Here is a 13,429-nt window from a genome sequence, read left to right as displayed (position 1 = left end):
GAAGATGCTGCCGCCGTGACGTCACCAGTTGCCATAGCAGCATCCTCCAGAGTGGAAAAGAGGGGTGGTGCGACAAGCGGATTGGGGTGGAGCGCGGCTTCTGCAGAGGACAAGGGACGCTCTGCTCCTGCGGATCTGACTTCCACCAAAATGAGCACCCTGGATGAGGGCAGCAACCCTCCTGTCGCTAAAGACTGCGGCGTAGCTACTGCCGACGATGCCCCAGGACATCCGGACCTAAACCAGTGCCAGGGCGAGGAAACCGAGGCGACCCAGGTGATGGCGGACACAGGTGAGGAGGGCAACTTGGAGACCCCCGCGGAGGCAGGCGCCCCCGAGAGCCCCGCGAGCTGTGCCCCTGTGTTCCGCGTTCGAGTTTTTGGGAGCCGCAGCCGTGTAGCGACCAAATCGGGCCAGAAAGAGGGTCTGCCTCCGACGGAAGGCTTGGCAGCAGCCTCTGCTTCAGCCTCCCCCGCGGTAGCAACCGACAATAGCCAGGAAAATGGCTGTCAGCGTAGAGAGCCGCGGGGCCCTGCTGGGGAGAAAGCTCTAGAAGCCTGTGGCGCAGGGGGGTTGGGGTCTCAGATGATGCCTGGGGCGAAGGCCAAGGAAATGACGACAAAAAAGTGCGCCGTTTCAGCGGCAACGGAAAAGGAGGGAGTAGCGGAGGAGGTGGTGGAGGAAAAGAAGGTGATGCAGAAGGAAAAGAAGGTGGTAGGAGGAGGGAAAGAGGAGTCACGGGCCAAGGCCCCGAAGATCAATAACTGCATGGATTCCCTGGAGGCCATCGATCAGGAGCTGTCAAATGTAAATGCCCAGGCTGACAGGGCCTTCCTTCAGCTGGAGCGCAAGTTTGGCCGGATGCGAAGGCTCCATATGCAGCGCAGAAGTTTCATTATCCAAAATATCCCAGGTTTCTGGGTCACTGCCTTTCGGAACCACCCCCAGCTGTCACCTATGATCAGTGGCCAAGATGAAGACATGATGAGGTACATGATCAATTTGGAGGTGGAGGAGCTTAAACACCCCAGAGCAGGCTGCAAATTCAAGTTCATCTTTCAGAGCAACCCCTATTTCCGAAATGAGGGGCTCGTCAAAGAATATGAGCGCAGATCCTCTGGCCGGGTGGTGTCTCTTTCCACTCCAATCCGCTGGCACAGGGGCCAAGACCCCCAGTCACATATCCACAGGAATCGGGAAGGAAACACTATCCCCAGTTTCTTCAACTGGTTCTCAGATCACAGCCTTCTAGAATTCGACAGGATTGCTGAGATTATCAAAGCAGAACTGTGGCCCAATCCCCTACAGTACTACCTGATGGGCGAAGGGCCTCGCCGAGGAATTCGAGACCCAGCAAGGCAGCCCGTGGAGAGCCCCAGGTCCTTCAGGTTCCAGTCTGGCTAAGCGCTGCCCTTGTGAGAAGCTCCTGCACAAGTCTCCCACCACCTCCCCTTGAACCGTTGCTTAGCCAACAGCATGCAGTCTTCTATCTGCTTTCTCTTCACACTGAACTATTTTGTCCTTTGGTTCTCCTAAATCTTCAACAGTCATTTGCGAGATTGACTCTTACATGTTTGTGTTCCTCTTCCTCTGGACCTTCATGCTCTTCTGTATCCTGTTACATGTTCAAGTGCATGGCGTTGCACTGCTTCTATGCCAAGCACATGATGCTGTAGATAGGCACTGCCTTCCTTTGCATGCCTTGGGTCCTGTCTATGACCATGGTCTAGTTCTAGTTTTTTAAGCGGTTCTCTACCACAAAGAAGCTTGCAATACCTTTGCAAATAACTAGCTGGACTTCATACTTTATGCTGACTGTCCTCCTGATAACCATGTATTCTATGGCAAGTTCTTTGAGTTTCACCGCTGCAAGATGAAACTACTCTAGATGATGCCAACCATCAACGCAAACTGGACATTTCTAGCTACCACTAACTGGTTCCCAGCTGCCTCCCTGGGCCTGTGCTATCCACCCTGCTGGTTATCTGGCAAAATAAGGGGGCTAGTGGGTGGCTACAAGGCATGAGTGAGGTAACAGATGAGAGGTTTTCAGTGTTATTGCATCTTCTTTTCACTCTGTTTTGTGACCAGGTACTGGTGAGTATGAGGGTCGGTGCTATGGCCCACACAAACCTGCTGTCACCCTTCTGGATGAGCTTTGCATAGGCACCATTGCCTGCCTCCTCAGCAACTGACTGTGGACTTAAGCTCCCAGGCAGCACACAGGGAACTCCGCCTCAATCCCCTTGTGCCATCAAATGGTTACCTATAAACCCAGTTGGCTGTGGGGCAGGTTGCACAGTCATATGTGATAGTGCCCAAAGCAAGGCTGGATGGGGTTCACTTCCAGCAGTTAGCCTTTCTGAGCTGGAGTCAACAAACCACCCTTAATCAGATAGTTTTGTTAGGTATCCCCTTCTCTAACTCCTGCACTCATTCTGAGCATGATCAAGTTGCCAGGGTGGGGCACCGAGGGAAAGGTGTTCCTGGTCTGTGTGGCCTGTTCTGCATCTTGTTGTCTCTCTCCTCCACCCCCACCCCCTTGTTCTCTCCCCCACTTCCCTCTCCTCTGAAGCAGACAGGAAACCAAACTGGCAAAGCGGGCTTTGTGTTTAATTTTCTCTACCCTTGATGGTGTCCAAAGAGAGAAAGGTACTGTACAATAGACTCCACATGTCTTCTTGTGCTCTTCTGCCCTCAAGCCTCCACCCTACTTCCTTTAGTAAGGTCTAAAAGTTTCAAAGGGAGACCTGTAGGTTATTTAGTTATGAGCAGTGTTCTTTTGGGCCAATTTTGACAACCCCGCCTTTTCCCTGTCCACTTACCAAAATCCGTGTGTTTCTTGAGTTTAGTTAGAGAAGCAGGGAGGAAAGACAGAAGGGCCTCACAGTGATGGATTCAAGGCAGATGCAGAGAAGGTTGTGATGTAAAGCGGCCAAACTTAGTTTCACTCCACTTTTCTAAACATGGAAATTTTGGCGGGGGTGGCCTTGACCACTTAGAAAGAACCCCAAGGCAGCATTTTGAGGTCACCTCTATTCTCTGTACTATTTTATTACTGCTCTCATGGCCCAGGGGCCTCCATCCTGTTGTCTGGCCTTCTTGGCTTTCAGGCTTCAGTTTCCCTGTTTCCTTCCCTGCTTCTCTCCCAACAGATGAGGGAGCAGGCTGCAGTGTACATTGTGGGAGATGTCAAACTTCCTTCCTGGGGATGTGTGGAGTTTGTTTGGATTTCCAGGACAGGTTCCATTAGGTGGGACAGCAGTGTATCAGGGCTGTGTTACTTGGGTGGTATATGGTAATGGTAAGGACTACCTGCTTTCTCCTGTTTGAAGGCCTTGCCCTAAGTTCCATGAGTGCTTGGGAGGTCTGGGTACAGCAGTGAGGAGGATGCTCTAGGCTGAGGGAAGTGAGAGCCCAGAAACCAAAATGAACCAAGTAGTCTTGGAACGGCACAGGAAGGATGAACCCTGCAGCTTTGGGAATGGAGGGGGAGGCCCCTGAAGCTTTTCCTAGGGGAGGTGGGAGAATCAAAGTGGTTGATGTTTAAAAAGGATACTTAGAGGAGTTTTCCCTAACTCCCTTAAATTCACCAGTAGGTTTTTGTCTAAAATGCAAAAATGCAAGTCTGGTTGTTTTCTCCCTGTTATTATAGGAGTGCTCTTTTCTGTATAGAAGATTAATGGCATATGCTCATTATTTCACTGTGTTTGAGTAAAATCCTATTAATTCCTTTCTCTATTTTTGCTTGCTGGCGAAATTGACATTTACAGGCCTGCTTTTTGCTTACAATTGAGAATATGTGCAAAAATATCAAACTTGTTTCCTGTGCAGTATGAAACCTGTGAATATTCGTTAATATATCAGCTTGTTCTGGTCTGTCTTCATATATAGCTCTATTCTTAGAAAGATAATTTGAATGTGATCCTTGAAATTTTGCAAATTGTTGCTGTGTCTTGTGGAAGTAATTTCAAAAAGAAAACCAATTCTTTTGTCTTGATATTTCTTGCCCTAATAGTAATGTTGTACTTGAATTTTATGTTCCTAACCAGTGTAAGTATTTGTAGAATTGCTCTGTCAAAGTAAACAAGGATCGTTAAGTACTTTATTAGTCTTCTTCCGTGTGCTCAAAGGAAAAATAAAAGTCTGTCACTCTGCTGTATTTCTTGTTTTCACCAAAAAATAACAATAAAGTTCTGTGTGTCTAGGTTAATGAAAGGTTGGGAAATCATTAAAGTTATCAAGTTGTCACCATAAGCATTGTCCTGAAGCTTTATAAAAAAAAAAGCCACAGAATTTCTAAGATTTTTTTTACTAGGAAAATGGTAAATAAGAAGCCTAACTAACTGGATGCTCATGGGCTTAATTTTTCCTTATTCAACCAGTGTAGTTTTGAAGGGTAATTGAAGCACCACTGAGTTTTCAGTGGAAAGCTTTTTTTTTTTTTTTTTTTTTTTTGTTTTTTTTTAATTCCAGTTAACATACAGTGTTATATTAGTTTCAGGTATGCACTATATTGTATATGTATGTGATTGAACAACTCCATATATCACCCAGTGATGATCACAAGTGCAGTACTTAATTTCCATCATTTATTTAACCCATCCTCCCACCCACCATTGGTAATCTTCACTTGTTCCCTATAAGTCTGTTTCTTGATTTGTCTCTTTTTTTTACCCCCTTTGCTTGTTTTATTCCTTAAATTTCACATATGAGTGAAATAATGGTATTTGTCTTTCTCTGACTCAATTTCACTTACTGGAAAACTATTTTTTTTTAATTTTTTTTTAATGTTTTATTCTTGAGAGAGAGAGAGCATGAGCGAGGGAGGGGCAGAGAGAGAGAGGGACACAGAATCCAAAGCAGACTCCAGGCTCTGAGCTGTCAGCACAGAGCCCGATAATGGGGCTCAAACTCACAAGCCGTCAGATCATGACCTGAGCCGAAGTCAGATGCTCAACCAACTGAGCCGCGCTGGCGCCCCATGGAAAGCTATTCTTAATACACCATTCTTATTTGCTATATTTATGTTAACTGATTCTTAGCTTAAGATAGACTTTGGAAAAATTAATCATTGTGTATTGTTAGGTGCTTCTTAATTTCTTTGCTACTACAGTGTGGTGCTTTAAAAAGAAAGAATAACAAAATAATTGTTACTGACCTACCTATAGTGTCTAGAAACAAATGATCTCAGACACCCCAATCTCAATTACCAGTAATGTTTCGCTGTTCAGCAGCTATTACATGAAGGTTTGGGAAATACTTATGCGTTCTCTGGAGTTAAGAGGGCTATGGATATTGCAAGATTTGTGAAAATGAATGACCAAATATTTTTAGCCGTCTAAACAAAAATTTGACATAAACGGCCCAGAATTACTACTAAATAGACTTGCTAATTCTTGGTGCAATTCATACTTGGAAGTTTTACTTGACAAAGTATAGTTTTTCTAGGCCTGGAGAAGTTTTAAGTTTTAGAGAGCTAACTCTATATCCATCTTAAACCTAAATTTTCCTTTAGTGTGTTCATTTTATCTTTAATTCAGTGATTTTTTTTTTTTCTGCATTATCAATCCCCTGTTTTCAAGCATTCTCTCTTTTATCCTGTTCTGGACATAGTTGGAAAATAACATTTTTGTTGTTCTTGGTTTATTATCAGCTTTAACCAGTAGTATTCCTCTTGCCAGTAGGTTGGTGCCACTCATTTGTTAGATTATCATGATTTCTGTTCTGTTTAATAAAATTAGACTCAATTAGACATTATGTAGGTTTCACTTACCAGGTAACTGGTTTGCTCCTATATCACTGCTCCATTTCTTTTCACTGCCTTTTCTTTCTCAGTTCTAAACTCAAATTGTCCCTTATGCAGACCTCCACATCAGTTAAGAGGTTTTCTTGTCCTCTCTTCACCGAAGAAGTATCATTTGGTCTGCTCAGGCCATATTGCCCTGATCATAAGGTCATACTTCATAATTTCCCTGTACCCCACATAACAGAATCTCCTTGGGCATTCTCGTCCATTTCTGGGTATTCAGCTTAGACCAGACAATAGCAAAAGGCTTCTCTAACTTTCCTTACTCAGGGTCCCTTCACATTACTCCTGTTGCTGCTACCGCTTCTTTATCTCCAGTTTCTGTAATCAGGTTTAATAATTAAAAACAAACAAAAATTACCTGGATTCTTATTGAATTCCCTGCTCCACAGAGTCACAGGTTGAGGCTTGGATACAGGATTTGCATCAGATACACCTCCTCTGGTTTGACAATCTCAAGAAATCTGAGTTCTGTCAGGTACATACATTTGTGTTCTCATGTTACTTTCATAATCCTGACACAAGTTTTACTATCTCAAGAGTAAAAAAAAGTTGAAGTAACAACAACAAAATGAAGTAAGTGTGCCTAAAATGCAAGTCATACAGACGTTTTTATTTCTAGCCTAGAGTATCTTTCACTGTTACCACAGCCATCTAAATTTGGCATAAAACAAAGCAAAACCTGATTTACATGAATAATCAGGACTTGTTAAAGGTTATTCTTAGTCCATTCATGAATGGTCCTTTGAAAAGGGGTACTTTATTCAGATTAAAACCCTACTGAAATTTACATATGCAATCTTGGTGATTGCTGCAAAAATGAATGAAATTAGGTTTGTTGCCTTCCTTAAAGGGAGTTAATGCACCAAAAGGATTTTAAATATTATACTTCTGGAATTTAGTTGCTAGGAACTCTAAAGAAATGTTACATTTTTATTAAATTTAGAGAATGAGTATTTTTTAACTGATCCAACACGGTGATTGCTTTTAACAGGAATTTTGTAATTTATTTCTTAATTTTTAAGATTTTGTTTTTAATTTTAAAAACATGGGCTCACATGGCCCCAAGATCAAGAATCTCATGCTCTACCCACTGGGCCAGCCAGGCGCCCCATTCTTCTCTTTATTAAACTTTATTAAGCCTTTTTTTAAACCAAGAAAGTGCCAAGGCCAAACTACCAACAAAGTAAAATAAAGTGTTTTTTTACTTAAGACTCTGGGAACAGGTGCATGGTGAAAGAACCTATCAAGCAGACTATGATATAATTGCCATTCCAAGTAATGACCCAGCTTCTCTCAGTAGGCATAGAGATCTCATCTCCCGTAAGTTTACTTGGAGCAGTTTTCATGATTCCTTTTCCATTTTGGTTTCCTCAGCACCAGAGGGAAATTTGTTAAGTATTCAAAGTGAACATTTGAACTTGAATATAAAGAAAGGGTAGACCCGCTTACTGATGACTTTAGTGTATGTGGCTTCCAAGAAGAGTAGACTTCATTATACATTTTAGGACTCCTGTGATTCTTGGTTCTCTACTCTCCCAGGTAAGTTCTATGTTATAGATCTTTGTTTTTGTTTGTTTTGTTTTGAGAGTGAACATGAGCAGGGGAATGGCAGAGGAAGAGTGAAAGAGAATCTTAAGTAAGCTTCATACCCAGTGTGGAGCCTGATGCTGGACTCGATCTCACGACCTTGAGATCAGGGCCTGGGCTGAAATCTAGAGTCAGATGCTTCACTGACTGGGCCAGCTGGTACCCCATAAATCTTGTTTTAATATTTTTTACTAGCTTATGTTACTTTAGGCCAGAGTCTGTGTTCTTCATTTCTAATCCCAGCATGGTGTGACTATGAAATTGAAGTGTGATTTTAGACTAAGAATTTGTCCCAATCTACATCTAATGTTGGAAGACTTTTGTCAGTCAACTAAAGGCATGAATTTTGGGGTGAAAGTTGGGCTCATGTACAGACTGTTCCTTAGTAACAGAAAATTTTTGAGCAAGTATGTTAATTTAACCTCTGTCAATTTCAATGTCCTTATCTATAAAATTTTAATAATTATACACCTTGTATGGTTGCTGTAAGGAATAAATAAGGAAGATGAAGTAGCCTGCTGAAGAGTTAGCACTCATTACCATTATTATTTTTTTTTTACCATTATTTCTGATGATGACTCTAGAGACCAACAAGAGATACCTTTTTGCATTCACCCTATGTGGACTAGACCAGGCCCAAGGATTTTCAAGGGCAGCACATGGGGTGAGTTAACTCTTGAAAATATCCCAGTCTTTAACTAATCTGGAAGTCAATTCTTACGATAACCTTGTTCTCAAGAGCCTGAGGAGGTAAGGGAATGTCATTGTAACATTTAAGGAGAAGCTATCTATCCATGTGATTCTAACATAGAGTCAAGGTTATTATATCCAAAGAGATAGTCTGACATTCCATTTTATGGTTATATAAAATAATCATATAGATTTGATTTTCATTCAAGCCAGTTCAATTAAGTGTGTGTATACATGTGTTTATACATGTATGTATGTGTATATATGTATATATTTGCTTTAAATACGTACATTTAAAGTTGTTGGATATGAAAACTGGTGGGGAAATAATACCTGATTACAAGTTAAAAAAACTCAGAAGTACAATTGATCCTTGAACAATGGGGATTAGGGCCCCCTCCCCCATGCATGGTCAAAAATCCATGTGTAATGTTTGATTCCCCCCAAACTTCACTACTAATAGCCTACTGTTAACTGGAAGCCTTACTGATAACATTAACACATATTTTATATATGTGTTATATACTATATTTTTATAATAAAGCAAGCTAGGAAAAGTTAAAATCGTAAGGAAAATACATTTACAGTACTGTATCAAGAAAAATTTGCTATACAGTTCAGACCCATGTATTTCAAGAGTCAACTTTAGTTAATTTTAGATTGCAATTCACTGTTTAGTTGAAGTCTCTGTTATCTCAGTATTTCACACACCAAATTCTGACAAACTGTGACCACTGTGTCATTCAGATCTTTCTTCTGCTGATGAGGTCAACAGTGGCCAGGAAAGAAAATCTCCAATCCCTTGCATTTATTCATAGTCATTAAAAATTTTTTTTTTTAAGTATACTTATTTGAGAGAGAGAGAGAGAGAGGGAATGAATGAAAGAGGGTGTGAGCCAGGGAGGAACAGGGAGAGAGAATCCCAGGCTTTGTACTGTAGCACGGAGCCTGACGCTGGACCCAAACTCATGAACAATGAGATCATGACCTGAGTCGAAATCAAGAGTTGGACACTTAACTGACTGAGCCACACAGGCACCCCTGTAATTATCTTTTTAGATGAATATGTTGGCCTGTATGCTAACATTAAACTTAAGTCCTCTGCCCATTTACACAACTTTCTTACTTTCTTCATTTAACTTTATTAAAAATATACAGCTTTTCTTCTCTCATATCTTCAACTTTTATAGTGCCATTTTTTACTATTTTTACTTTTCTTATCTATTAGAAACACTGGCACTATTTATTTATTTATGTTAAAAAAATTTTTTTAAATCTTTATTTATTTTTGAGAGAGAGAAAAGAGCAAGTGGGGGAGGAAGAGAGAGAGAGGGAGACACAGAATCCGAAGCAGGCTCCAGGCTCTGAGCTGTTGGCACAGAGCCCGACTGTGGGCTCGAACTCACAAACTGTAAGGTCATGACCTGAGCTGAAGTCAGACGCTTAACCGACTGAGCCCCTAGATGCCCCAGGACTAGCACTTTTTACAAACAATGAAATAAAAAATCTGAAAGTAATTATAGTCCAAGAGAAAGACAACACTCATAAGAAGCACTGACTCTGCTAGAAAGGTAAAAGGAAACTTGGAAATAAACTCTGATCTCTTTTGACAAGATGAAAGAAACTAAGGTAAGATTAGGTGGTAATTTGTTCTGATTCCTTAGGTAAGTACTGGTAAAAGTAGAATGACAACTTCTGATTTGAGTCAATTTTTTTTCATTCCATAAATGGCCAAAAAAGTGCAATTAACTTATTTTGGGGTTTTCATTTTTCATATTAACAATAGCAGTTTATAAGCATTTAAAGATACATTATATTTTGCTCTTGACAAAATAAATCCACGTAAGGAAAAATAGCTTTATTTTTAAAGAAATTAAATATCTATTTGTATACATGAGACAGCTCTCATTTAGCCCTAAGCTGATTGTGTGTGTTTATTATTGTCCTCCAATAAGATTTTGGAAGCCAATTTCAAATACATTACCATATACTTATTAGTTGATATCAAACAGAGCTACTGACATTGAGGAAAAAATTTCAGTAACTGTTTATCTACCCTGAGATACTCATTCCCACAATACATTTGGGATTATTTGAGCACTTAAAAATTTAACGAAATTATTTCTTTTCATTGCATGCATCAATATGCTAAGTTCTTTGCTACAATATAGGTAAAATAATGATAGTGACCAGTGTGTTTTCTGATACTGTCCATGATAGACAGAATGAAATTACAGCATAAAGAGTAGCCAGGAATTTATTGTAAACATCTGGCTCCAAATACTTTGCCCCAAGTAACTACTATAATAGGACTATACAAAGCACATAGAACACAGTAATCCTAAATTGCAGTATAACTACAAAACCTCTTAAAGTGTTTTTCTCAACCTTTTTTTTCATTACCACACTCCACCCTGAGAAAAATTAACCAAATTAAATTTAATTAATAAATTTAACTTTATATTTCTCCCTCATGAGAGAAATTAATACCAAAGAATAAAATTTTATTGGCTAGGGTTCAGCTTTGGAGGGCCACTATACATTGCATTATCTAATTTTTTTTTCATCCCAAGAACCAGTTTTTGTCTCTTTGAGAATATATGTCTTAAAGTGAATGAAAATTCTATAGGTTTTAACATTATTAGGGGGAAAAAAAAAACTTTATGAGTAATACTGGAGGTTGAATTAGTTGGCTTCTTATCTCATTTCTGTCCCATACTAGCTGTGTGGTCTCAGAAGAAATCTGCTTTACCTCCTTGTTTTGGAAAACATAAGAATAGCATGAAACCTGATAGCTTGGAAAAATCATTTATTCTCACTGGACTCAGCGTTCTTAGCTATAGATGGAAGAAACAGATATAGTTCAGTTGTTCCCAATTCTGGCTACCTTTTCCTGGGGCAAGTAAAAGACATCAGTGCTCATCTCTATTCCCAGACCAATGAAACCAATCTGGAGGTTATGGTCTAGCTAGTGATTTTTGAACTTCAGTATATGAATCACACTAATATTAAACACAGGTTGCTGGGATACATTCCCAGAGTTTGATTCTGCAGGTCTGGGGTGGGGCCTGCAAATCTGTACTTCTATCAAATTCTCAGGTGATGCTATGTTAGTGGTTTGGGGACAACACTTTGAGAACCATCGGTCTAGGCATATTTGTAAATATGTGTATGTATATGTGTATGTACAAGTGTGCGTGTGTGTGTATTTATACACACACACACACACACACACACACACACACACACACGCCCAGGTGAATCGTAATCTCAGAATTATTGGTATAGAAAATATTAATAAGGTTCCTTTCCATTCTAAGACACTGAGATTTTAATATAATGAGAGTTTTTGGGCATCAAGATGATCTATACAGAAAGGAGACTTATGGAAAAGCATCTAATTCTTGGTTAGTTATCATTAGGAATTTGTTCCTAGAAAGCATTTTACAGTATTTTTAAAAAATTAACATTTTTACAGTATATTTGCTGCATATATGGTTCTTCACTTCATTTTTCAGTAAAGACAGTTTATTTGGCTGTCAGTGTCTCAATATTTGATAAGATCGATGGAGGGTTTGGATAGTAGCCAGCTGTTTTTGAACTGCTTGAAGAGAACCTTGAAAATTTGTAGTCCAGGGGTAATTCTGGGGAAAAAAACAGTATTATTATTCTGTAGATCTTAAAAGGCTGTTCATAAATATAAACAAATCAAAACTCATTTTTTAGCTTCATGATTTTAATTTCTTCTGTCACCTGGATAGGTTGCAGCTAAATGTATTATAAATTTAGATGTATTATAAATCATCCTCAGAGATCTAACTATATATAACATTCTCTGTACAAAAGTTAGCACGTAAAACAGGAATGCTCATCTGATTTTTTATTCTGAAATTTAAAACTCTCTCAGGCCCTACTCAAGCATCATGTAACAGGTAAATGGGAACTAATAATCTTCATGGCCCTTAGTAATAAGAGAATTACTAAGAGTAATCTTTGAATGCTTAGATAAATAAGGATTGTAATGCACACAACGTGGCAACTTTCGCCACATAAGCATTACACACACAGCCAGAAGGGAAACTGGGAGAGAGAACATAAAATGCACATTTTATTGATGGTGAGACATGGTGACATCTACATAGAAGTTTCTCAAAAGCTAGACTTCAGATATCTTCTTCCCCAATTTCTTCCAAGGAAACATAACTAGAAATATTACAAGTGAAATATTATGACATAGGCCATGTTACAATACTCATTCCATGGGCACATACTAGGCGATAATCCTTATTTTAAAAATTTCACAAGTAAAACATCATTTGGAAGTACTATTCTGAAAATGACACTAGCATAAAAATCATACTTTACATTAAATGCCAGTGAGAATCATCAAGGCCCAAGTAGTTAATAACCCTTATGAGGAAAAAACGAATGCTAGAGATTGAGAAGAAGGAACACTGCCTAGCTTTGTTTGGCTGTTGTTAAGTCCTTCTTAATATTTTCTCCTGAGGAAAGTTAGAAGACAGGCCCTGTACCAAGTTTTTTCCCGGGGTGTTGTGGAAGAAAGCTTTTGGAAAATGAAAAGGCAGATGCACTAATGTTACTGCTTCTTTAAGGAGAGGTTATTATCGTAGAAGACAGAGAAGGGGTTATTTTCCAATTCTTTGGAGAAATATTTAAATCCTAGAATAATGAAGATTCACTTTTTTTTTACTTTCTTACTGTTTCATAACCATATCCCATTGAACCAGTTTCCATCCAGGTACTATATACTAATCATTGGCTTCCAGTATCACATTACTTCATTCTCTCACTATAAATTTGAATCACTTTGAAATAAAATAAACATCTTGCTTTACTGTTTCTCACGTCTATCCTGTGAGGGAAGAAATGCAGCCTGGTATTATCCCCAATTTAAAAAAGAAGAATCTAAGGTTCAAAAAGAAACAAACAAACAAAAAACTGAAGCAGACTTCACTTTTAAACTAGAGGTAGGACAACTAGAAAAGATGGATAGAATATAAACATCCATATAAACTGGACAGTCAACTAAGACCTGAGGACCCATTTCCTGGGAAGGTGTAACAAGCAGAGAGTGAGCTGACATTCAGCCACAGCTTTTTTCCTTTAGGTCCCTGAATTCCTGCTGGGGGCAAGTGCAGTTACTAGCAGCAGAAAAACTAGTAGAGCTTTTGGCAGTCTTGAAGGGCTGCAGTCAGAAACCGAGGGGCTAGGAATATACTGTGAAGGAATGGAAACCGGGGGCTAGGAATATACTATGAAGGAATGGAAACCAGGGGGCTAGGAATATACTGTGAAGGAATGGAAACCGGGGGCTAGGAA

General features: G+C 39.7%; 2 protein-coding genes across 3 annotated transcripts in view; one reads left to right on the top strand and one right to left on the bottom strand.

Moving 5' to 3' along the window:
* The first annotated feature begins 76 nt into the window (after nucleotides 1-76).
* Nucleotides 77-4,257, top strand: TSPYL4 (TSPY like 4). Its single transcript, XM_040474436.1, has one exon. It carries the CDS (start codon nucleotides 151-153, stop codon nucleotides 1,402-1,404), a length of 1,254 nt encoding a protein of 417 aa, XP_040330370.1. The 5' UTR covers nucleotides 77-150; the 3' UTR covers nucleotides 1,405-4,257.
* Nucleotides 4,258-9,932: 5,675 nt separating this feature from the next.
* The window catches only part of NT5DC1 (5'-nucleotidase domain containing 1), a 141,089-nt gene continuing 137,592 nt past the window's right edge, over nucleotides 9,933-13,429 (bottom strand). For both annotated transcript variants that reach the window (XM_040474428.1, XM_040474429.1), the window contains exon 12: nucleotides 9,933-11,733. In XM_040474428.1, coding sequence (XP_040330362.1) covers nucleotides 11,618-11,733 — 116 coding nt within the window. In that variant the 3' untranslated portion in view covers nucleotides 9,933-11,617. The remainder of the gene's footprint in view (nucleotides 11,734-13,429) is intronic.

This window comes from Herpailurus yagouaroundi, unplaced genomic scaffold, assembly GCF_014898765.1.
Source record: "Herpailurus yagouaroundi ecotype Mexico unplaced genomic scaffold, PumYag 139, whole genome shotgun sequence".
NCBI lineage: Eukaryota > Metazoa > Chordata > Mammalia > Carnivora > Felidae > Herpailurus > Herpailurus yagouaroundi.
The sequence above is the reverse complement of the archived record's forward strand: the minus strand, read 5'-3'. Positions and strand labels throughout refer to the sequence as shown.

What these genes read in the sequence shown, in the direction of transcription:
- TSPYL4 (XM_040474436.1), top strand. Translation starts at nt 151, where the DNA reads ATGAGCACCCTGGATGAGGGCAGCAACCCTCCTGTCGCTAAAGACTGC.